The sequence below is a fragment of the Rutilus rutilus genome (genome assembly GCF_951802725.1).
Source record: "Rutilus rutilus genome assembly, chromosome: 13".
NCBI lineage: Eukaryota > Metazoa > Chordata > Actinopteri > Cypriniformes > Leuciscidae > Rutilus > Rutilus rutilus.
This window is the reverse complement of record NC_140218.1, coordinates 16,693,053-16,717,846: the sequence shown is the minus strand read 5'-3', so window position 1 is coordinate 16,717,846 and position 24,794 is coordinate 16,693,053. Positions and strand designations below refer to the sequence as shown.

The 24,794-nt window shown below is 38.0% G+C and overlaps 2 protein-coding genes across 4 annotated transcripts; both read right to left on the bottom strand.

Moving 5' to 3' along the window:
* Window positions 1-163: 163 nt before the first annotated feature.
* Window positions 164-9,266, bottom strand: pcmtd2a (protein-L-isoaspartate (D-aspartate) O-methyltransferase domain containing 2a). Of its 2 annotated transcripts, none has more exons than XM_084428331.1 (6): window positions 8,990-9,266; window positions 3,284-3,609; window positions 2,747-2,849; window positions 2,459-2,630; window positions 2,246-2,369; window positions 164-1,730 (listed from the first exon to the last, which is right to left on the bottom strand). In XM_084428331.1, exons 2-6 carry the CDS (start codon window positions 3,588-3,590, stop codon window positions 1,303-1,305), a joined length of 1,134 nt encoding a protein of 377 aa, XP_084284457.1. In that variant the 5' UTR covers window positions 3,591-3,609; window positions 8,990-9,266; the 3' UTR covers window positions 164-1,302. The 2 variants fall into 2 exon arrangements, with proteins under 2 accessions (XP_084284457.1, XP_084284458.1); XM_084428332.1 differs by having other exon boundaries at window positions 164-1,529.
* Window positions 9,267-10,082: 816 nt separating this feature from the next.
* myt1a (myelin transcription factor 1a) lies at window positions 10,083-23,744 on the bottom strand. Of its 2 annotated transcripts, none has more exons than XM_084427179.1 (23): window positions 23,595-23,744; window positions 19,240-19,331; window positions 18,787-18,841; window positions 18,660-18,690; window positions 18,494-18,556; window positions 18,160-18,395; window positions 17,024-17,977; window positions 16,748-16,882; window positions 16,092-16,182; window positions 15,881-16,000; window positions 15,590-15,804; window positions 15,267-15,475; window positions 14,930-15,154; window positions 14,571-14,728; window positions 14,333-14,395; window positions 13,831-13,899; window positions 13,407-13,469; window positions 13,210-13,293; window positions 12,852-13,073; window positions 12,473-12,564; window positions 12,273-12,376; window positions 11,539-11,682; window positions 10,083-11,415 (listed from the first exon to the last, which is right to left on the bottom strand). In XM_084427179.1, exons 1-23 carry the CDS (start codon window positions 23,617-23,619, stop codon window positions 11,272-11,274), a joined length of 3,594 nt encoding a protein of 1,197 aa, XP_084283305.1. In that variant the 5' UTR covers window positions 23,620-23,744; the 3' UTR covers window positions 10,083-11,271. The 2 variants fall into 2 exon arrangements, with proteins under 2 accessions (XP_084283305.1, XP_084283306.1); XM_084427180.1 differs by having other exon boundaries at window positions 15,267-15,457.
* Window positions 23,745-24,794: the final 1,050 nt, after the last annotated feature.

Sequence of the window (24,794 nt, the reverse complement as noted above, 5' to 3'; positions counted from 1 at the left end):
TCTTTAACTGAGGGTAAGGTGGGCCAAAGTTGTGTTGGTGGTGTCAAAGAATATAATGGTATGCGTTTCCACAGCTTGTGCAGATATTTATTTTAATGTTACCCATTTAGGAAATATTTGTCTCCTGTCCTCATATAATAATGCAAAAAAAAAGGATCCACACTTTTAGAAATCTAAATGATGCATTTATTCATTTAATCTGTCTTGCATGTGAGCCCAGTGTTAAGAAGTTTAGACTTTAATTTTACATTAAATGGTTGCAGAGACTACTAGATATAGTTTATGTATCAGAATACAAACATAATGCTTTGGTTTTTGTGTTATCCAAACTAGTTTGAAAACTGATTCATACGTCAAAAGAACTTGGACCCTCTAGTCTTTGCTACATTTCGTTTACATGATGATGGATTCAAGTTCACATTCCATACTATATATATATATATTTTTTTTTTTTTTTTTTTACAAATCTGATATTTCTAAGGTGAAATGTTTTGGGTCATGATAGAGACAATATAAAAGGTAACATTAAAAATGGTGAGTGATTCAATTAGTCCATTCTACATCGCTTGACATCAGAGCATTTTATAATTAAATTTAAATATATATTTTATAACTGATTACACAACTATAGACTATACCTTTTATACTTTTAAAAAGCAAAAATGCAAACACAAGCCCTGAAAACAGTACAAACCCAGGAAAGTTTTAAATTGGCAAAACACCTTAGAAAATCAAAGTCTTGTATCTTGAAATTTCCAAAAACTTTACTACAGAGATTGTTGGACAATCACATTTTTTAAACGTGCCTTTGTATCTTCACACAATTAGACATTTGTTACAAATCCATACACCAGAATATTTAGATTTTCACTTTTCATAGTAAATCTAAGAACTGAGACTAGATGGTATACAACACACACAAAACAAGTGAGACTGCACTGGATTTTATGATTTAGTAAATTGTTAGCCAATGGTCTTGTCTTCATTTGAAAAAGTCACTCCACAAATAACATGAAATTTAGATTAATCAATTAGTTTTCACTCCGTTTCTTGTTTCCGTGTTGATGGTTAGCATCGTAGACCATGAATCCAGACTTTTAACTTTGGTGGAACCAAATGAGACTTCATTTCCCCTCACAGATAGTGAAAATTAACTTGAGAGAAAAAAAGAGTGGTGTAATTCTATGAGAAAGATCACCAGGATAATGTGAAAGTGAGTAACTAAAGAGCCATGGACTCTTAAAGTACAGTGATAGGTAGCTGTGAGTAGTCTATTACAGACTATGCGCTGAAAGCAGAGGTCTACTTCTCTCTGTAATAAAGAAGATACATCTTGAGAGGCTCTGGCAAAGGCAGGCTGAGGATCCTCTCCCTTAGGAGGTTTACTGGAGTCTCTATCACCAAAACACTGCCCTCCTTCCTCCTCCCATTCTCTTCTTTATCCTCTAGTTGCTCACAAACCCTACTGCAGTCTTCATCTTCATCCTCATTGTCTGTGGATGACTGGTTGTTGTTGTTGTCCATGGGTCCTGGAATTAAGCGACTCATGAACAAATAACTATTGGTCAGAAGAGGGGTGTCACGGTGCTCACGTTTCTGTTTAAAGTGATTTCTTCGCTTCAATCCAGTTCTCTGGGGTAGTGGCAAGGATCCAGACCCAGATCTCTTTAGAATGTGACGGATGGTGATGCGGGCCAAATCCTGAAGACTTCGCACCTCGAACATGGCAGCTGCGTTTTATTTTATTTATTTTTTTTACTGAATTTATACACATACACAATTCTTACTCTAAATACACTAACGTTCAAAATATTAGGCAACATTTTTGTTTTTAAAAGAAGTCTCTCATGCTCACCAAGGCTGCATTATTTGATTAAAAATACAGTGAAAACATTAATATTGTGAAATATTATAACAATTTAAAATAACTATTCTATGTTAATATATTTTAAAATGTAATTTATTGCTGTGGTGACAGCTAAATTACTCCAGTCATTCTTCAGTGTCACATGATCCTTCAAAAATCATGTTGAAAACAGTTTGATATTTGTGTGGAAATTGTGAAAAAAAATTCAGTATACTTTGATGAGCATTTACATTAAATATATATATTTTTTGCTGTCACTTTTGATCAATTTAATGCATCCTTGCTGAATTAAAGTATTTCTAATTGTGTACAAAAAAAATCGAATATTGTTTAAATCAGAACAATTTAAGTGTACACAAAATACAGCAGGTTACTTACGTAGGGACACTGCTCTTGGTTTGCCATTTTCCCTGTGTTTAGGGAGCACAAGTGGTGCGAAGGACACAGCAATTATCTTTCTTGTTTCCCATGTGTTATATCCTGTCCGAGTTATTTTAGTGAGCTACAACAAATGAGAAATGCATATACATGTCACACATGTATCTCCTGGATCACCTGAGACCAGATGCATCATAAGATTACATTATTCACCTTTTCTTCCAGTGGCAGTACTAAGATTCCCCCAACCTTCAACAACTTCTTCATGTAGTCTTCATGTTCCCTTTGGACCCCTGCACCACAATAAACTCTGTCATACTGCCTAGTTTCTGGAGCAATCTCCAGACAGTTGCCCACTACAAAGGAGGGCTCACAGAACTCAAACCTAGACCAAAAGATTAGACATGTCAGTCACCAATCCATCATTTTGCACGCTAGACTTTCAACAAGGGAATAAAGTTTATTTTTAATACAAAAGTGAAAAGCCAAAAGTTACAACACCTGTCAAAACTATCATTCATCTTGATGAAGAAGTCCAGCTTCTGATAAGCATATTCTATTACATCTTCATGCAATTCAACACCATGATTCACACCAAATGGCCCTAAATATATGACACAGAATGTCAGTGATCACATAACAGGTATTATATTTAGCAGAAAATGTACTTTTTGGTGGATAATCCACCCAAAAATGAAAATTTGCCATCATTTACTCACCCTCATGTTGTTTCAAACCTGTATGACTTTATTTCTTTTCTGGAACACAAAAAAAAATATTTTGAAGAATGTTAGAAACCAAACCTTTTTGCTTACCATTGACTGTTGTATGAACAAAAAATGCAATGAAAGTCAATGGGAAGCAAAACTATCTTCTTTCGTGCTACCCAGAAGAAAGAAAGTCATACAGATTTGGAACGACACGAGGATGAGTAGCCTAAATGATGACAGTATTTTCATTTTTTGGGTGGACTATCCCTTTGAATCAGCTAAAATAAGCAGAACAAAATCAAATCAATCAAATTCTCTATTAACTCACCCAGTATAAGTCCCACCATGGTGCTGAGGTAGCCTGTGCCACTGCCTAGGTTGAGAAAAGACAGGCCAGGCTGCAGGTCTAAAGCCTCCATCACCTCAGAGTAGATACAGGGTGCAGAAAGGTGGATGTTGCCGCGTCTCCAGGCCAAATCCTTGTAGGCGCTGTCGCGGAATTCTTCCAGATAGTAGTCAGCGCGATCAATGGCTCTGAAGGCATGTTCGACCAGATCAGAGCGAATGTATTGGGCTTCTTTCAGGTTGTCAATCAACTCGTCATTGTCCTCCCCAGCACTGACCGCGCCTCCCATTTCCGCTTTTTGTTTGGGGCTAAACAGACAAGAAGAAAATTAAAGACATGTAAGCATAACCGAAGAAGGAACACAAGAAACATACTTCCTGTTGATAAAAAAAAATAATGAATTGATCAACAACCACTTTCCACTGTTTCTTGCATAAGTCTATAATAGTGATTCACAACTGGTTTTGCTTGAGGACAGTGGTGACCCAGCATAGAACCACAAATGATTAACACACGAAAGTAAACAAAAATGTCCTGAAAAACAAACACTGAAATATATTAGGTAACACTATTTTGCAGTGTCCTATTCCACTTTACATGTAGTTACTGTTGTAATAACTATAAATTAATCATAATTACATGCAACTAACCCCAAACCAAACCCTTATCCTAACCCTATAGTAAGTACATGTAGTCAATTACTATTACTCAGTACTTAAATGTATAGTTACACTGTAACACGGACACCTTAGAATAAAGTGTAACCATATATTAATATTATATCAACAGAACCAGTAATATGCGAAATAATTAACATTATTCCACTACCGTTTAAAAATAAAAAATGAGTGTTTTCGAAAAAAAATTATCTTATGCTCACCAAGGCTGCATTTATTTGATCACAAAATACAGCAGCCATTACTCCAGTCTTCAGTGTTTCATTCATTCTTTAGAAATCATTCTAATATGCTGATTTGGTGCTCAAGGAACATTTCTTATTATTATCAATGTTGAAAACAGCTGTGCTGGTTATTTTAGAGACAGAAATTTCAAAAGAACAGCATTTATTTGAAATGGGAATCTTTTGTAACATTATAAATGACTTCACTGTCGCTTGTGAACAATTTAATGCACCTTAACTGAATAAAAATCTTTATTAAAAATCCCAATGACCCTAGTGTAATTTGAGTTAAATATCTCTTGAATTTTGATGTTACCATTCTGTAGCCAATAATTGACCGCATAGAACAAATTATGGTTGACCCAATGTGGTTATAGCCTATTATGGTTACGGTTAGTTAGTTATATTATTAGTTGCATTTTGCATTGTTTTTATCCCAGCTGTCAGCAAATAGAAAAGACAACAATTTGGATTGTGAATCACTGTTTTACAAGATGAAAGACTTGGCAATGGCTTTCACTATTGTTCGACAAACAAAAAACTTCCCAAATACATTTGGTAATCATTCTGAACTCTATGTTCACAAGTTTAAAAATTCTGAAACCGTTTGCTTAAGAACTGTGTTTGTGTTGCATTTCTTCAAAATAAATGAATGACATGTAATCTAATGCCACTCATATTACGTTAGGTGTCCAAATCATTTTTGAAGCCACTGTACATGGTTCGGACCCAACAAAACAGCATTTTTGTCCATTTAACGGATGAGGGCGCTGGGCAACACTGCCGGAAAGTTAAAGCTTCCCCAGAGACGCTGTGTAGAAACTGCAGATGTGAGGAACGTTGAGAGGCGGTATTAACATTAAGTGACATGGCATCTGACGCACAGAAGCCAATGGCACATGTCACTATGCGCATTGGCACATCCGGTGGCACATCCGGTCTTCATTGGCATGTGCCAGTGGATAGTGGCATGTGTCACTGACATTATTGGCATGTGCCACTGACATCGCGACACACGGACACTGACATGACACCTCACTGACACCGAGTCGCGGAACATGTCACCGTGTTGCGACACCTCCAGTAGTGACTGACAGATTAATCGAACACCTATAGCCAACTGACGTAATTGTGCCACAAAATCCTAAATAAATAGCCTAATTTTGTGATATTTAATATCAATTAAACGAATTAAAGTGCTTTAATATTTTAATAAAAACGTGTTATTTGTGTCACGTCTGTATTTGATTGGTATGTGTCACTGAATGTTTTGTGTAATTAAATCTATCATGGGTCACTAAGAATAACGCATTAACAGTCGCGTTACTGTAAACCTTTATTTTTGCGTGATGCTGCACAGACGCACGCCAGTGTCAGTATAAGTGAGTGTAACACTGGCCAGCGCAAGATTCTCATCTGTGGCTTAAATATTTCAAGTCCTTCCAAAAAGTGTAAAAAAAATGAATTATTAAAAATCATATGTTTGTTAGGCTATGTATCAAACTAAGTGCAAAAAAAGTGCTCAGTGCAACAAACGTTCGGTCGCGCAGGACCTTCCTCAGTAACCTACCTTTAATATTTAAAAAATAATTGTATGGAATTATTCAATAAATAAAATACATTTTTGTTCTACAAATTAACGATGTGCATATGGTACACAATCTACATTATACTCCGGCAGACAGCTGCAGGTGTCACTACTGGAGGTGCCACAACATAAAGAGACATGTCAGTTTTAGTGACACAGGCCAACTGGCATGTGCCAGTGGATATTGGCATGTGTCACTAAAACGTGAGATGTGCCAATGGATTGTGTTATATGCCACTTGCATAACAATTTGCTTTATGCTGTCAAAAAATATGATTTATAACATCGCTAAGTTAATGTGTAGCCTACAACATACATAATTCGATACAATTATTTTGAAATATTAAAGCCACAGATGAGAATCTTGCGCTGGCCAGTGTTACACTCACTCTACTGACACCTACTGGCGTGTCGCGTGTGTCTGTGCAGCATCACGCAAAAATAAAGGTTTACAGTAACGGACGCGACTGTTAATACGTTGTAGTGACCCATGATTGATTTATTTCGTGTCTTTCCTAGAATGGGCAGTTTGTGACTTTCCGAGATAAACAACATAAAGTAGCACTCCTATTACAAAACATTCAGTGACACATACCAATCAAATACAGACGTGACACAAATAACACGTTTATTAAAATATTAATGCACTTTAATTCGTTTAATTGATATTTTAAATATCACAAAATTAGGCTATTGCTATAGGTGTTCGATTAATCTGTCAGTCACTACTGGAGGTGTCGCAACACGGTGACATGTTCCGCGACTCGGTGTCAGTGAGGTGTCATGCAGAGCTCGAATTGAGTCAAGTCTTATGGGGGGTCCCCAAGTTTTTTTGGGCGGGGGGTTGGTTAGTCTCGCAATATACACTTTATACAAAATATACAGTATATTTGATCATAATATGCGTATATATACTATTTATTAAAAACGCTTGATAAAGAATTGTGTGTGTATATATATATATATATATATATATATATATATATATATATATATATATATATATATATATATATAATTCTTCTTTTAAATTACTTACTAAAGTAATATGGATTTAGAGGGTGAAAATTTCTAACCTCCCTAACTCAAAATTTTCTAGTGACTGATAACATCTAAATTTTTCAATTGGCCCAAGTGAAATTCTGTAAATTTAATTTTATAATTTACAGATTTTCACTTGGGCCAATTGAAAAATTTAGATGTTATCAGTCACTAGAAAATTTTGAGTTAGGGAGGTTAGAATTTTTTTACAGTGTACTTAGTATATATATATATAAACTCAGTCTCTTTTACCACAACTGAAATGGAGAACTGAACATAACTATATATAATGTGTTACATAGAAACGTAGAAAACACGTTTCGGCCCAGATCCGGCCCACATCTGGCACTTGTGGAATGCGGATCTGACCCACATGCAGCGTGGAATTATGGCACTTGGGCGGCTCACTCCTGTTTCCCAGATCTGGGCCACAAGCAGGCCATAGCAATGCCACATGTCAGCCAAGAGTAAAGAAATAAACCAGAACTGGACCTTATCTGAGCCACAAAGTCTGTGTATATTAAATATAGAGTCATTTCAGCCTTAATAAGCCTGTTAACAAGCAGAATCACTGAAGGAAAGAAGAGAACAGAAAAAGAGACGAGCAGAAACACAAGAACTACAACTGACTTCAGCCACAGCCTAAGATGAAATCAACTGAAGCGAAAAGGAGACATTAAATCTGTGAAGATCTCAGCAGAGGAGGATTAAACACCTCCACAAACAGCATCTTAGGCTGTGGCTGAAGTCAGTTGTAGATCTTGTGTTTCTGCTCGTCTCTTTTTCTGTCCTCTTCTTTCCTTCAGTGATTCTGCTTGTTAACAGGCTTATTAAGGCTGAAATGACTCTATATTTAATATCAGACTTTGTGGCTCAGATAAGGTCCGTTTATCAATGACAGCCTTTAGATTTCGATTGTAAAACTAATTAAAATATAAACTAATGTTTTAAAAATGTGTTATTTGTTAAGTGACCATGGTATAAGCGGGTTAATGCCCTGCGAGGTGTCCATTGTCAGGTATTAATGGACTTCGGCAGAGGCAACCGTCCGACGCGCATTAATACCTGACAATGGACACCTCGTCGGGCATTAACCCTTACTTATCCATCTTTATCGAGATCTCTAGCACTCCTGTAGAACCAGGAGGACTATTAATAATGAAAAATTAGTAACTTAAGCCTAAGTGTTTCCAATTTATGCAAGGAATACAAAAGCCCCGGCATGGAGTGGACAGATATAAAGTAGAAAGATATACAGAGAGAAACCCCTCAAAAAAGTAAGTAAGAAGCTTTCTCTTCCCGACTGGGAGTGGAGGTTTATTTTTCTCAATTTTTTAAAAAGCTAAAATTAGCTTCACCGGAGCGGCGCCAAACAAACAATCCTGTCAGTCAACGATGTCATGTGCACGCACAGCGCTCTTTAGATGTGGGGCGGGGCGTTTACATTTTAAAGAGACAACTAGCTATAAACAAACTTAAAATAAATTATTGTAAATAATCAATTCACGAAATGTACTGTATCCATTGCATGCATTTAATCAGATTTGTCATTATTATTTTTACTAAAATAAAAATATCTGAGGGACCCCCCTAATTCTATTTTTTACTTCTTATGGGGGGTCCCTAATACCTTATGGGGGGTCCCGGATCCCCCCAGCCCCCCCTCAATTCGAGCACTGGTGTCATGTCAGTGTCAGTGTGTCGCGATGTCAGTGGCACATGCCAATAATGTCAGTGACACATGCCACTATCCACTGGCACATGCCAATGAAGACCGGATGTGCCACCGGATGTGCCAATGCGCATAGTGACATGTGCCATTGGCTTCTGTGCGTCAGATGCCATGTCACTTAATGTTAAAACTGCTACTGGGAACGTTCCCACCAATCACCGCGCGCTCAAATGCAGCTGCGCCATTCGCTAACAAACGCATATTGTGCTGTGTTTTTGTTGAACATCCGGGTAGTTTCTCAAAATAGAGTTAAATATGAAATAACACACATATGCCCATTATTTTGCCCATTATCACGACCTGCCGTTCATTCTGCATGCGAGACTAGGTTATGCTAGTGAAAATATACTAAGAGTTTATCATTCTATTATCACGCCAGAAAAATGCTATATATAACAGCGAGCACGACTCATATAATGCGCTTACCTGCAAAAAGTAGTCAAAAATGAAGACAAAGGAAAGGAGAAATGGGGGTGAGCTGGATTTTGGGGAGAAACTCGTCACGGGAAACACCCCGACGACTTTACAGTCGACCGAGCTGAACCGTCTGACACTGAGACACGTATCTTGACTATGGTCCGGTGATGATGTCCATCCGAATTCATTCAAGTTATATAGTCTCCTGTTGTTTCTATGTCTCGGTTTCTCCCCATAGACGTTCACTGCGAGATGCGCTGGATGTAAACATTGGCCAGCTGACTCCGTGACGTCAAGCCCACAAACAGAAATATGGGCCATAGAGCACATGGGTCCTGCACTACATTATTTTATGACATATTCATAAACACAGTAGTCTTTGGTCTTGATAAGGATTGGAGAAACCAGGATTATTTGACAATTTTTAATTCTCAGCAGTTTTATTTTCTCTTTCATTTCTGGCCACACATAGCCAATTATATGTAATGCCTTTGCCTATATAATAGCATTTACACCGTCATTGCACAGGAGAAAAGATTGTCGACCAGTAGCAGGGCATGTTGTCACACCATATGGGGTAAGTTGTCACAAAGGAGCCTGCCATTAAACAGCAACATACAGTAAAATAAACGAATAACATTTAAAAGACGTTACAACTAGCTCTGGTAACTTGTAAAAGTTGGCCATTTTAAATGAACGAAGCTGCACACATTCAAAATGTTGTTGTTGTTTAAGCGTTTTAAGTTAATATTTCCCTTGAATATCATCAATATTTTTTTAATATTGGGCTAAATATTAATCTTGTCAAAATACAAAGACATAATTTATGTTTGCAAGTTAGATTTTTTATGTAGCCATAATCAGCTGAAGAGAAATCGTGACTGAATCACTATCTATCCAGCAGATGTCAGCCAAGTATCCTACTGAGAGAGTGTTTGGTTTGTCTTTCATGTTTGGTCTGATAAATGTCAGATAATTCAAAGTTAATGGGACTGATCAGTATCTTACAAAATATCATTGTCGGACCAAAGGCAAACACAAGCCTGGTTATAATAAATCATGAGAAACGATCAGTGTTAAATATGACATACTCTCTGTTGTAGGTGATAGAATTCCCATTTATTTTATCAACAACATGGGCAAAGACTATCCATATGCAGCAACCACTAACACAGAGACATTTACAAAATAAATATGCAACAAGATCTCCATTCAATTTGTTCTTAAATACTAAATAAATAACAATAAATACATCATATCTGTTCAACCCACTTCACTCTGGAGGGTGTCAAAATACTTTTATGGAAAACAGAACTCATTAAATAAATGAGAATATTAAAAAACAATATAAAAAATTTTAGGTAGAAAATATTTGCACTTAAAAAAGAGATTATAAATCTCTGTCTTTAAAATAAATAGGAAGGTTTATAAAACAATTTGCTGTCGATATTCTTAAAATATTGCCTCTTTCACAGCTCAGAGGGCAACGTCTCTCCTCTTAATAACTGCTAAAAGCTGTGTATAGAATTTTGCTTTGTAAAATAAATTAAGTCCATAAATAGACACTGATTAATAAATAAACAAAATAAACCTTAACATGAATAAATAATAAATTAAACTTACATTTCAAGGACCCAATTTAAATAGCCATAATAATAATAATAATTACAATAATAACATGACAATGGTACTACAAACTATTCATGGAAGTGCAATATCTATGTTCTCAAATACGATAAATATTACTGAATGGAACAGGAGCCCATTTACACCAAATATGAGACAACATTATCATACAGGGATCAAATGTAGCAGTGCTGCATACTAATCTTATTATGTCGAGGGAGGTCATTAATCGTGAATTCACCTTCGGACGTTACACATAAAGCACTCTGTTACACATACACACATAGACTCACCCCCACAGACACACGACAATCTCACGACTTATTGTTCACGGCAACCTCCATGCACTGAGGGAAGTAAGAAAGGCAGATCAGTGTCGGTGAGAGTTGCTCTAGAAAACAGTAACAAATGGTTTGCTCCAAAAAATACCCCAAAAGAAGAAGAGCCATCTTGGTTTAAGAGGCAAAGGATCTTGTATCTCATCAAAGTTGCTAAGCAGCATAATTTGGAATTTGGTCCTTTTCTCTTGACTTCCACGGGTCTAGTGACGTTCCTCGTTTTCAGAGGGCGCCGCATACAAAACCTGAATGTCCTTAAACAGTATTTTTATGTTGTTGGTCTGGTTATTCAACCCACAGTGTGTCTTACAGCTGCCGCTCCTCTGCTCACACCTCAATGCCTTTGACGGCCTGGTTGATCGACTCGAGTAGGGCTCGGTTCTCTGGGTTCTGATAGCACTCCTTATCGGTGAACATGTGGGTCAGCGTATCCACGTATGTGTCAAAATTCTGCTCAGTGATGGGCTCTTGCTGTGGTAAACAAAAGATTGTGGTTTGTTAAAAGCAAGCTAGAAAAAAGGAAGGAAACGTATAATGTACACTTGTGTTTGATGGGCATAGTCATAAAAGGTAATAGATAGCAAGTGGACTGACCATCTGCGGTAGACGGATGTTGGCAAGGCTGCGGATAAGAGTCTGGCTCAGGCCTGACAGTTCCATGAACAGAGCTTCATTCTTCTCCTCTATGAGCTTATTCTCTTCCTCCATGCTCTTGAGGTTCTTCTCCATGGATGAGATCTAAGAATAGAAATGCATGGATAAACAGCAGCTATTTGATGTATTGTAAATATTATCATTATACTGCGCTCTCAAAGAATGCATCTTATGGAAAGAAGTCCCCAAAAATCCTACTTTCAATTATGGAATTTTCAGTGATGAACAACAAGAGGATTTATCCTTAAAAGTTCTCAAAAATGCTTGTCTGTCTAGCCTTTACATGTGGTTATCAGTGAATGGCCAAATGCTATATGCTCAGATTACATTAAAACCGTATTAATAAAGACATTTGTCTTTATTAGAGTTTCTGGGACATGTAGTTTGGGGTCAGTAAGATTTTTTATTTGGAAAGAAATTAATATTTTGTTCAGCAAGGATGTAATAACTGATTAAAAGATTTTACTTCTTTTTTTACAAAAAATGATATTTTAAATGCTGTTCTTTTGAACTTTCTATTCATCACAAATCTATCACGTTTCAACAAAAATATCACACACTGAGATATGAAGTAATTTAAATTAAATAAAAATGGAAAAAGTTACGTTTTAATATATATTACAATAGAAAACAGTAAAATAGAATAGTAGTGTATGTATTTGCTAAATGTAGACCTGTGTATGGAGGTTGGCCATATCTGCTTCCATTTCAGAGTTTGACTCATTCAGCTCATTGATCTCTTTGTTCAGCTGTTTGATGTCTTCATCATTGTCAAGAACTGAAGGGATAGAAAAGCAATGCATATCCTTAATAAAGAGTGCAAAATGAACATACTGGGGACGAAATAAGAGAAGCAGATGATATTTGATCTTACCATCACTTGCCCTGAATTTCTTGCTGATGTAGTCATCTCCTGGGAACCTGGCTCTCTTCTTGTTAGCTGAAGCTCTAGGGCAACCTGATAGACTGGAAACACATCATGATCATGAGATATGAAACTAGACTCATCGTCTTGATTACATCGTCCTTCAATAACCACGGGAAGTCAAAAATAGGCATATCTAATATTTCAAAACATATTAGTATGCCATTTACAAACGGTTAAATTGTTTTAGTTATATTTCTATTATAGAAAAATATATAATCTCTGTATGGAAACATTCACTCAGCTTGTCCTATATATGAACTAATACTGGTTATTTAATATTATATGCTAATATTGATCTGTAAATTTCACTAGGCCTCATCTGTACCTGCGATGAGTGAGAAAGCTGCCGTTGGCATGCCCTGATCCATCACATCCTGGCGTGGGGCAGGTCGGGCCCTCAGCCTTGAAGGCCTTCCAGGAGAATGGTGTGCCATTTAACATGCCCTCCTTCTGGCGGCGTGCTGCCAGCGGGCACCCATAGGCACTGCGGTGGGTGGCGTATTTCCCACTGATATGCCCCAGACTGTCGCAACCTGGCACTGGGCACCTATAGAGAGGTAAGCGATTAACTGGCAGTCAGTTTTGGCTTTCTCAAATAATACAGGCTGTGCTCAGCAAATCCACTGGTTTAGTACAACAAACTAAGTTGGGATTTTTTCATAAAAAAAAAAAAAAAAACATACCTTAGGAGCTCTGAATCTTCCTTGTCATCCTTTGTTGGAGTGATTTTGATTCCTCCCTTCTTGGCACGTGGACATCCAGACAGACTGCAACAGAGAAAATGTAAATGTTATTATGTTTCTACATGTGCAGTTTGATATTTTCAAAGCGTGACAATTTAATACAAAAGTGCATCTTGTAATATTGTTAATTAACACACCTTCTATGGGAAGCATAGTTTCCAGTGATGTGTCCTGATCCATCACAACCTGGAGTAGGACATCTGGAGGTCGCCAAGAGAAAGTGAAATACATTAGCATAAACAGCACTGCTTTAGATAGATGCAATTCAAATATCAGACATACAATCACACTGGAAATCTAAATGAACATTTGGGCTTCAGCCTGAATGCTAAATATGTCTCAGTTGGTTTGATGTGTCTCTAGGACCAGTCCAAGAAAATTCTGTTTTTGACCACTGAAAATGTAAAGTTATTGCTGGTTCAAAGAGTGCAAGAATAGCCAGCGAAGGGGACAGTAAACAGTGTGTGGCAGAAACAGAAGTGTTTAGTAGAGTCAAAAAAAGCAGTAATCAGTAAAGTATGGTGAAGATTCATTAGAGGAAAAATTAGAGCACAGACATACTTGAGTTCAGCACTGTGGGCAGCCATGAGGGTCCGAAGACTTTTATCAGCAAGGGGACAACCAGAGAGACTGAAGAGCAGTAGAAAAACACCAGAATAGAGAATAGAGAATAGAGGGAAGAAGATTTCATTGAAGACTGAAGATAAACGTATATTCTGTGGTATAATATCATTTAATATTGCTCTGTAATCTATGTCTGTATTACAAATGGTTTCTTTGGTAAAATACATAAATGTAAATTAACCTAAATAATCTACAAAGAGACCTTGAGTAAATCTTGGCTAATATGGAAAAACTAGTATTTGTGATCAAATAAAACCCATAGTACATGCTAAATGCATTAAAGAGACATATGGTATTTGTTTGCAGTCACTAACACAGGTTAATGCTATAGAGAGCAGGAGCTGTGAGGGTTCAGCAAAGAGAAAAATAGATAAAGAAAAAAGAAAACACGAATGCGGCTGGTCAGACTAGAAATACTGTGCCATAGCTTCTGGCATACCTGCGGTGAGATGCATAGTTCCCAGTTATATGTCCACTACCATCACAACCTGGGGTGGGACATCTGGACAGAGGTGAAGAGAGCATTAAATCTCTGTAGCATCATTCCAGTTAAGAGATTTATTAAAAAACTTTTTTTTAGCTTTGCAGATGTAGATGTGTGTTGTGTGTGTGTGTGTGTGTGTGTGTGTGTGTGTGTGCACGTGTGTGTGTGTGTGTGTGTTGCAGCAGACACTTACAGCAAGACCTCTTTCTTGCAGTCCTTGGGCTGGAATTTGACCTTGAAGCTGGAGGTTGTGACCTCACCAGGGTACTTCCTGTCTTCCATGCTTTCCTGAGTGGCATCATCATCATCATCTCCATCAGAGGAGGCATATGAGTGTGTGCTGTACTCCACCTGAGTACAGTGGCACATCAAAACAGAAAACAGCTGAATTCATAGAATGTGTAAAGACTTATAAAACTGTAAAATGGTAAAATTCGACTAAAAAAAAAATATATATATATATATATATTACAAAATGTTCAGATTCATGTCAGATTCAACTATAAAGTGAGAATGTGTGAATATATTTTATTCAAACTGATAGACATTTACCTCCTCTGGTTCCTCCTCTTTCTGTCGGTTTGACTTGGTGTAATCCAGAGGCCCCTCCCACTCCTCTTGTTTGTAGGTGTGGCTGGAGTGGGGTGAAGTGACGCCATGATGTTGAGAAGATGATGACGAGGATGAAGATGGGTCTGGTGACCTGACTCCTTCCATCTTGGGTTTCTTCATGCTGAGGTCCAGAGTGCCATTCTCATCCACCTCAATGTCCATGTCCTAGATTGTAGACATTTTTTTATTTGAATATAGTGTATATAATGCGGATGTTAAGAAACCCAAATTTCCTCTAGATTGAATGACAGATACAGATAGAGAGGAAGAAACTCACTTTGCTGGTCTGATCTGGCTGTTGAGTGCTGAGGTTTTCGGGTCTCTCCCAACAGCGAGTGGACAGGTTGAGAATGGCAGTGGCAGCCATGTGTGCGGCTTCGGCATCATGGGTATAATCGTACCCACTAGAGGTGGAAGAGGAGCTGCTTTTGGTGTAGCCCCCAGACAGGCTGTGGCTTGGGGATGAGGCTTTAGGGAATGGTTTGGCTGTTAATTATAATAATATGCTTTTCAATATGCTATCAATAGTTCATTATCTGTTGATATCTATTGTATAGGTTTCTTAATCATTATTTTAAAAGGAATGAGGCAGGTGCTTACGTTTGAAGGCTTTAGGTGAGGTTTCGCTGGTGGGCATCTTGGGGGCAAGTAGGCGCTTGCCAAATACCTGTACATCGAAGCTTGCATAGTCAAAGGACACCTTGGAATACTTCTCTAGCTCCTTGGCCAGGTTGGCCCGAGGAGTGGCCGGCATGGCATTGGGCCTGTAGCTACCGTACTGAGGGATCTCTAGCTGTTTCACAAAACACATCGGCCTGTAGAGAAAAGACTGTTTAGCCACAGTTTACCCATTAAGCTCTTTTGTCTGTAAAAGAGGAGGAAAACACTCACCTTAGAACTCTGTCAGAGTTGGAGCCTCCGGTGACTGGATCACTGACAGAGGTCTGCGGCTGTGACTGCTTTTCAAGGCTTTTTTGTTTCCCTGCAGCAGCAATAGGACAGCCAGAGAGACTAAAAGTGTAAAATGTAAGAAAAACACATGGTTTGTGGAGAACATTTGAAACTGAGGCCTCAAAAGGTTAAAATAGTTAAGGTGCAGTACCTGCGATGTGTGTTGCGGTTGCTGTTCACATGTCCCTGTCCGGTGCATCCAGGTGTTGGACACTTCAGTACGTTCTCATGCATTGCCAAGACTAATGTCAAAAAAGACACATTAGTATACAGTGAATATATACATACATACATATATATGTATATATATATACATATATATATAGATATAGATATAGATATACTACCATTTAAATGTTTTTTTTAAAGTGACTTCTATTAAGCAAGGACACATTAAATTAATCATAAATGACAGTAAAGATATTTATAATGTTACAAAAAACGTTCTCATTAAATAAATGCTGATTGTTTGAAATTTCTATTCATCAAAGAATCCTGAAAAAAATGTATCATGGTTTCCACAAAAATATTAAGCAGCACAACTTTTGATAATAATGAATGTTTCTTGAGCACTATATCAGCATATTAAAATATTTTCTTGAGGATCATGTGACTGAAGGCTTGAGTAATGGCTGCTGGAAATCCAACTTTGCCATTACAGGAATCAATTACATTTTAAAATGTATTTAAATAGAAAACAGTTGTTACACATTAGTAGTTTACAATGCAATAAATGCAGCCTTGGTAAGTATAAAATACTTCTATCAAAAACATTTAAACATATTTCTAGTGCAAGACAATCCTTACTCTCTGGAGGGATTCTGTCCTTGTGTGGGCACCCAGAAAGGCTGCGGTGGTGTGGGTATAATCCAGTCACATGACCTGTCCCATCACATCCTGGAGTAGGGCACTTTATTTCCTTCTTCTCTGATCTAGAACCTTCTGTGTCCAAGAGTGAAGAGACCAAAACAAATGAAACTCCACACCCACACCCACACACACTGTAACTGCATGTTATCTAAAATTAATCAAGGTCATAGAGGGTTACAATTAAAGTAGGCTGAAATAAGTATTTCCTGTCACCTTTGCCATAGTATGCTCTACGAGCTGTGATGTCCATGGCCTTACTCATCCTCTCCTCCGGGCTGTAGTAGTGCTGCTGCTCAGGAGAGCAGCTCTCTTCAGAACTGTGTCCGTTTTGTTCAGCTTTCAGTGCAATGGCCTGTTCCAGAAGTCCCAGGTTCCCCCGTGTCATGTCGTACGTCTCTGAGTCATCTGTGACCTCTGACCTCTGTGACATGCTGTCTAACTCGTCATCGTCTACTTCATCTGCCTCCTCTTCTTCTCCGTCATCTTCCTCTTCCTCATCTTCATCTTCCTCTCCCTCTGAACCCAGCTCGATGACTACAGTGGGTGAGTCTTTATCTGAAGCGTCATCTCTCTCGTCATCCTCCTCCTCCTCATCTTCACCAACAGGGTGGTCTAGATTTATGTTGCTGTGTGTTATCACATCTAATTCCTGAGCTGAAGCAGCGGGGACAGGGGCGATTAGGGAGGAAGGCTCTACCTGGGATTGTTCCTCCTCCTCATCTCCTTCCTCATCATCATCATCTTCACTGTCCTTCTCTGTCTCCACAGTCTCTTTGGTCTGGATTTTGCCAAAGTCTCCACTGAAGTACTGGTGGTCCGAGTTGTTCTTCTGGCTCAGACATTGTGTTTCCTCTTCCCCCTCTTCCTCGTCGTCATCCTCCTCTTCTTCCTCAACTGTTGTCACAGGCTCGTCTGTCTCTTTCAGTTGCTGGGTCACTCGCTCCTCTTCCGTAATCTCTTCTGCTTCCTCCTCTATCTCTTCTTCTCGAGCTTGAATCTCTTCGGCGACCTGTAGCTCCTCCTCTGTCTCGGGTTCCATGGTGATTTGTTGGATGGGCGTGACCTCAATATTGGCTTCCTCCTTCTCAATTTCGATCTCTGGCACTGGACTTGATGTTTCTCGGACAGGCGTCTTTTTCTCTTCAGAATCCATTTGTGAACTTTCTTCTAAGGGAATGACAAAAAGGACAATTATAAACTAAAGGAATTTTGATGCTGCTTGACCAGTTTGGTTAAAATTGTTGAACTAATAAGCTTAAATACATAAAGACTAGGTTTGTACATGCACAACATGTTAGATAACCATGAATATAATTCAAAATTCAGTAATTAATAGTTCATTTACCCACCTGTCATTGCTTCTGATGTAGGTGTCTTTTCTTTCGCCTCCATCTCTTTATCGACAGTGTCCTCTTCTGACTCCACTTCCTCATCTTTTGCTTCTGTTTCACTGTTTGTGTCACTGTCTGCATTGAACCCATCGTCCATGGCCAGTTTTAAGGGGTTAGGTTTCTTTTTTGGGGCTGGCTGATTCTCCTCGGCCTCCTGGAGTTTTCTTTTCTTAGCCAATGGGCAGCCCAATGCACTGGAAAAGAAGAAAAGCTTCGGTAAAAACTCAGATTCTCCACTTATTTTGGTTTTTTGGTATTGGCAGTTATAAGAGACAGAATTCTTACTACTAACCTTCTGTGTCGTGCATACTTTCCGCTGACATGGCCTAGGCCGTCGCATCCTGGTGTAGGGCAGCTGCAAAACAAGAGTTTCCATTAGCTGTATTCGTTTTACTAAACTGTGGTCTTTCTAAACATGATGAGTAACACTACATAAGCATAAAAGCTCATTATCTCACCTGTACTCTTGTCCAACAAGCTCAAGAGGAACTGATATAAGGAGAGAGATAAAAGCTCTGTCAGTCAATAAATTCACTGAAATGGACAAAAACAGATATTTTTTTCGATTTTTTAAGAGGCGCTTACCTCTGATTCCCTTTGAGCGTGTCCTTGTCCGCTTCTCATCTGCGTCTTGGCTCATCTGAAACACAAAGGCATGGGTGGTTACAAGATTATTATGTGTGAAGAATTTATTATGTCGTACACTCTCCATTTCTCTAATGTGTCTCTAAAATCATACAAAATGCATAATTACACTGTCCTCTGGCTTTCAAATGACATATTTGACATCTATACCTTTCAGGTTGTGATTTTTATCCTCAGATCTGAGCGATTCAGAGCTCAATCAATAATACACATCCAATAAGTTCTTTCAATTGCACATCCCTACCAATTTGGTGGAAGTAAAGTGAAATATAAGAAAGAAATGGGGCCCTCCAGTGTGAGAAAGATGTCAGAGCTTCAGAAAGGGAAATACGATGAAATAAAGCTACTCTGACAGACAGACACACATACACGCACACACACATAATGTCTCACTTTGAGTCTCCTACTCCTCTTGTTCTCACAGCTGCTAACTCTGTCCCCTCGTGTCCACCTCTGGCTCAGCAGCTGCCCTCTGTACTCATTCTCTGTAGGATAGAATAGATAAGACAACAATTTCAGTTTGACATATCCAAATATTTTACATAATGAAATGAGCAAAAAAACAAAAACATTAAGCAAGTCTTGACAGTGGATTCCCATCAGTGAAACATAATAAAGTAGCCTAATACTTTTTATATAAGGGATATTTTATAAATAATAGGCTATTAGTTTGAAATATGCAACTAAAACGTCAAGAAAACACATATTTTTGCTTTTTGAGCAGCTGAGCTTCTAAGATCAGAAAGTAAACAAATCTTTGCCTGTAATGCCGCAACGTAATTTTCCATGGGATGATCATCAAAGATGAACACCCCTAATCCAGAAGCAAACATTGAATATCCCCTAGAGGACACATGCACTTTGGCCACTGAAAGGGCTTTCAGCAGTCCATCATGGTCTGACAGAATCTGCGTGCCTTCATGGCTCTGGTGTTGATTATTCATCCCGGGTGACGAGAGATGCGGCCGTGACCCAGCTGTTTTTATCGGGGCGTCATTACACGTGGTCTGATTACGTTTTAAGCAGCACCTGGTGCTCATCCACGTCACACACTTAACAGGGGAGGGAATTCCCTTGAGAACCGCAACAATTGTGGCACTTGCCACATATGATGCAATACACAATTCAAACTCAAGGAAACAGGTTAAATCGATTTTAGTGCAGTTGCTGAAAACTTTCAGATAAACACAAAAGGGGAAGAACATACAAATACTTCTGAAAATGAATTTATAACTATATTTGGAGTCAAATTATATAATTTGTTGATGTTCCTCAAAATATTGCTTTCATTTTTTATTTTACAGTTTGGAACTTCCAAAGACATTAATGTGGAAAATGTACATGCTGCCATGTTATTTATAGACATCAATTCTGAGTTTTTATACATTAGTAGTTTCAGTGATCCCTTTAAAATAAAATAAAAATCTCAAACATTAGGCCCAATCTCTCAAATGATGGAGAGGATACAAAAACATTGTTCAACTCCCATATAATAGGCCCATGCGTCTCTGAAATGGACCAATGGGAGGCCATGTTAGCCACAAATTGCTCATACGTTTTAGCATAGACTAATATTAGTGTTTCTTTTGTCGCATCAGGCCCTTGGCTTCGAAAAAGCACCATGATGATGCTGCGCATAACCTCTTCTAACACACCACGCCTTTCAATTATTATCAGCCAAACCCTCCGCCTTTTTAACACTGTCACTTTCATCGAGGAGAAACAATATTAAGCAGAACATGTTTACAAGACCGGTATCCACTTGACTGTATTATCAAAGCAATAACGGTTAAAGTCCAACCTACAGAGGTCCTAAAGCAAGCATAAGCGATGAATAAACAGTCATTTAAATGTAAAACTCAAAGAAAAGGCGACAATCTAATGAATTAATAGTGTATTATGTAGGCCTAGCCTGAAGTAAACAGATGGTTCGCTCGCATTGTTTTGTTTGTCGTAAATAACGCACGCATACAAGACAAAACATATGCTGCTTGTGCTTAAGGGTTTCTAATGTCTACTTGTCCACTCCCATAAAATACATTGCATTTATAGGCTACATGTAGGCTATCTCTGACTTAGTATGAATAAACAAACTTCCAATGAATAGCCTACTCCGCTTGAATTTAAACTTCCCCGTTTCCGATTCGCAGGTAAATATTGTTAAAAAACAAGCACAACACTTACATTGTAGGCTAATATGACAGCATGAATTTTGTGTTATAGATACGTTAGAGGCCCTTTTAAATTCTTGGGTTTCTTGAAAATAAACCCGCTATGTAACTTGCAATACAATTATTCGCAAAACATTGTAGAATCGTCCTTTTACATAACATAACTGTGACTTCTTGTACGCAAGACAAAATGTTCTGAAAATGTAAAAACGGTGGAATGGCACTTCTTCTTTAAGAGATTACAGTCCGACGTCCATTTGGCTTCAATAGTAACGGAAATCCAAACCAGCAAACCTTTCCAAACACTGAATTTTTCATCCACATCAGCAACCGAATTAGTAAACAAACAAACAAAAATACCATAAGCAAACGACGTTTTTTTCAAGGAGATGCGAGCGGCCTCTTGCTCTTTGTAGGCTGTGTGTGTGTTAACTTCAGTGTTGTACACCTCCCCTTCAGAATGAGTCTCGCGCCGCTACCGTTAAAATCCTCTAATAATTCGCTCAGGACCGGTCGGAAACCTCTTCATGTTGTAAGCAAGTGGCATATATCCATTAATCGACAGGTAATGGGAGCACAAATGCTTCCAAAATCATTTCTCCACACGCTTTGTCGAACGATACTGACTTACCTTTCGTTCACAGGCCCATTGTCCACCCCTCCTCTATCTACCCTGCGCCGTGACATCATCATCATAGTAAATCATGTACAACACAAGATGGAGAGTGGGCCGCTACTGACCCCCCACCCACTCTATATGAAACATTCACGCGCAAAAGGAAAGTCGTTTGACATTTCACCTTCAACCTAAACTAATTTGAGTTATTTTTGAAAGAATCTCCACATTTAGACGCATGAGTTCAGCTGAAAGTTCAGCACCGAGAACAGCGCTGCTTCAGTACCATGGACAAGAGCGCTATCCGCGGCAGGTGCCTATAGTCTGAAGAAAAAGCTGTTTTCAGTAACGATTAATGCACAGAATTTTACATGAAAATAAGTTACGCAACATAGGTCAAATAATTTAAACATCAAATGGGTTTTGTATGGCTTTTGTACGATTGTCATATTGCACTACATTCAGTAGCCTAGGCTATTAACACATATCACGGGTGATTGGAGAGAGTATCATTTTTAAAACTAAAAAAACACAAGTCTTCAATGTGGATCTATTTTTTTCTGGCGTAATGACACAGTCGCCTTGCTTCAAAAGCGTTGAACTACTTTTCTTTAATGCTTTTCCAGAAGCCTATAACAACGTGACCTAGTTTTGTGGAATATGATCGAATTAACTTCATCTGTCCAACTTGAACTGTTAAATTATTGTGATCTCTTCAGAGGTTGCTCCACTATAAAGAAAAGTCAAATAAACATGCAGATTTCAGTTTTAATTGATGGCTTAACTTTGTTAAAGTAAAATCAAAGAGTTGTAAAAGTTATTTTAAATGTTTAAAAATCAATTTTCTTTATCTCTAATGAAAATCAGACAATAAGTTCATTGCACTTTTTGGGACACAATTTCTTTACTGATTACTGAGCCTTACTAATTTCTGAAAACTCAAAAAAAAAAAAAAAATAATAATTCTAACAAAGATGTTAAACCAAACACAGTGAAATTGGTCAATTGGATTAATGGTAAAATATTAATGTCAGCCTATTAATAGCCTAGCCTACTAATATGTTATTATTATTATTATTATTATTATTATTAGAGGTTATTAACACATGTGGAAAGAGGAGAAACTTAACGAAAAAAAATGCATTCGCTCTAAAATAGAGTGAAGGAGAAGGGGGACTCTTTACCAAACTTCAACAACAACAAAAAGTTTCGTAGCCTATCATGTATAAAGTTAGCAGAAGCCTTTGAGAGTTTGCATATTTAATAAGGCCGAAGTACTTCGGTTACCAGCTGGAACTTTGCTTACCCCTCATCCTAAAGTTTCATACAGATGGATAGCCCAGCATACAATTAAAGCCACAGTCTGTTCCCACTGGCCAGACACTGTGTATAAATATTACATAGGATGCCAGCTGAGCGAATGAGAAGCACAACCCCCCGGAATCCCCCAAAAAGCCAGATGGACTGATCCCTCCCAAATACAAAAGTTTTAATACGCCAGAAGTCAGACAGCCTCTGAGTTTAAAGCGCAACTCCCTCTGAGAGACAAAAGTTGCCTTTGTTTAAAAACTGTCTGGTCAGGGATTTCGTTTCGCATTTTTTTAAAGATACAAAAATCCGGGATCTAGGTCAATACTATATGTTCGTCAACAGAAGATTATTTTGAAAGAGTTCAAACGTAATCCATGTCTATTCAGTCAAGATTTTACTTAAAATGAAAGTAAACAAAGAAGGGGGAAATGTGCCCGTCGGTGCAGATTTAAATTCTCATAGCAGATTACACAAAAAAACATACAAACGTATCATTCGAGTTTTTATCACAATATTGAACTTACTGTGAATTATTGTTAACAAAAAGTTATAAGCAAACCCAAATACACAGGCTATCAACAAAACCACCGCGAACCAGACTATGACTAAGTTTGAAAATACTTGATTAAAAAGAGAAGTCCATCACTCACCGAGAAAAGATTTACACAACTTCATCCTTGCGGTGATTTCTTTGCCTTCGACACCGCAAAACTAGTCAACTTCATTAGAGAAAGTTACTTTAAACAAAACTTACAGACAGATGTGGGCGGTCTTATTTCGTGTAAGTTTGCGTCTACCAATCAGCGGCGGTCGGGAAGAGTTTGTTCCTCTCGACGAGCCAATGAGGGCGCGCCTCACTGCCTGTGTCCCACACAATGACCTCTGAAAATGAAAACAAAAGCTCGTCTTGTACGCCTCGAGTCATGTGTCAGAATTTTTTTAAATGAAAATCTCTCGGTAAAACTTTTTTCTGAGTGAGATGAATTTTCTCAGAAAATACATAAACACATTTAAACAGGGTATCATCTGAAGCTATTTTTCTTTCTTTAGTAGCCTATAAAGACAAATTTTGTTTCATTGTCTGCCACGAGCCTATTTTTTTACTACGTGTCTCAAACTGGTCAGCTATGATATTTCTAGTTTTTAAACATGCAGATGAAAAGCCTTTGTGGATGTTCAGATTAAACATCATTAACATTGTCCTAAATTATAAACAAGAAAGGACATTTTATATTACTTTAAAATAGTTTATGGCTTATGTAGCCTATTTTACACATAAAGTTTTACAACTTATATTCTAACATCAGATTTCATCACTGTGATTTCTGGTTGTTTAAACTAAACACCTATGAACAATAACTCAATTTAAAAATGATTATAATTTATTTTTGTAGTGCACCTTTCATGACTTCAAGGTCGCTTTACAAAGTGAAAAAAAGAATCACATTTTTAAAAGTATAAAATAAAGATTTTCTTATATATTTAAAAAAAATATTTAGAGTTTTTTTTAACATAAAAATATTGAATGTAAATGTATCTGAGTCTATAAATCAGTTAATCAATCAATGAAACCTCATGCCCTCAGATCTTTCTCATTCTTTCCCAAACTCAATCTGGTGCACCTCTCTTCTCCCCCACCCTTTCCCCTGTCAGCCCAGTGAGAAGGCATATGTGCTGGGTTACTGCTGGAGCCCACGTAGGCCTCTTTACGTGATCTGAAGTCTTACCCCCCTATGACAGATGGGCCTGCTGATAATGATGCTGAGACCCCCCCCCCCCCCCCCTCCCCCCCCCCCAAATTGCTGTTGCCATGGTGAGTAAGGAGGGGGACCATGAGACGTGTGGAGGAG

Excerpts from the sequence above, each read along its gene's own strand:
- pcmtd2a (XM_084428331.1), bottom strand. The coding sequence starts at position 3,590 with ATGGGAGGCGCGGTCAGTGCTGGGGAGGACAATGACGAGTTGATTGAC. Across the intron at positions 2,370-2,458 it reads TACTGCCACTGGAAGAAAAG|CTCACTAAAATAACTCGGAC; the intron begins GTGAATAATGTA and ends CATTTGTTGTAG. Across the intron at positions 1,731-2,245 it reads ACCAAGAGCAGTGTCCCTAC|CTGCCATGTTCGAGGTGCGA; the intron begins GTAAGTAACCTG and ends AATAAAACGCAG.
- myt1a (XM_084427179.1), bottom strand. The coding sequence starts at position 23,619 with ATGAAGTTGTGTAAATCTTTTCTCG. Across the intron at positions 18,557-18,659 it reads CTTGTTGGACAAGAGTACAG|CTGCCCTACACCAGGATGCG; the intron begins GTGAGATAATGA and ends CTTGTTTTGCAG. Across the intron at positions 11,416-11,538 it reads ACATCCGTCTACCGCAGATG|CAAGAGCCCATCACTGAGCA; the intron begins GTCAGTCCACTT and ends TGTTTACCACAG.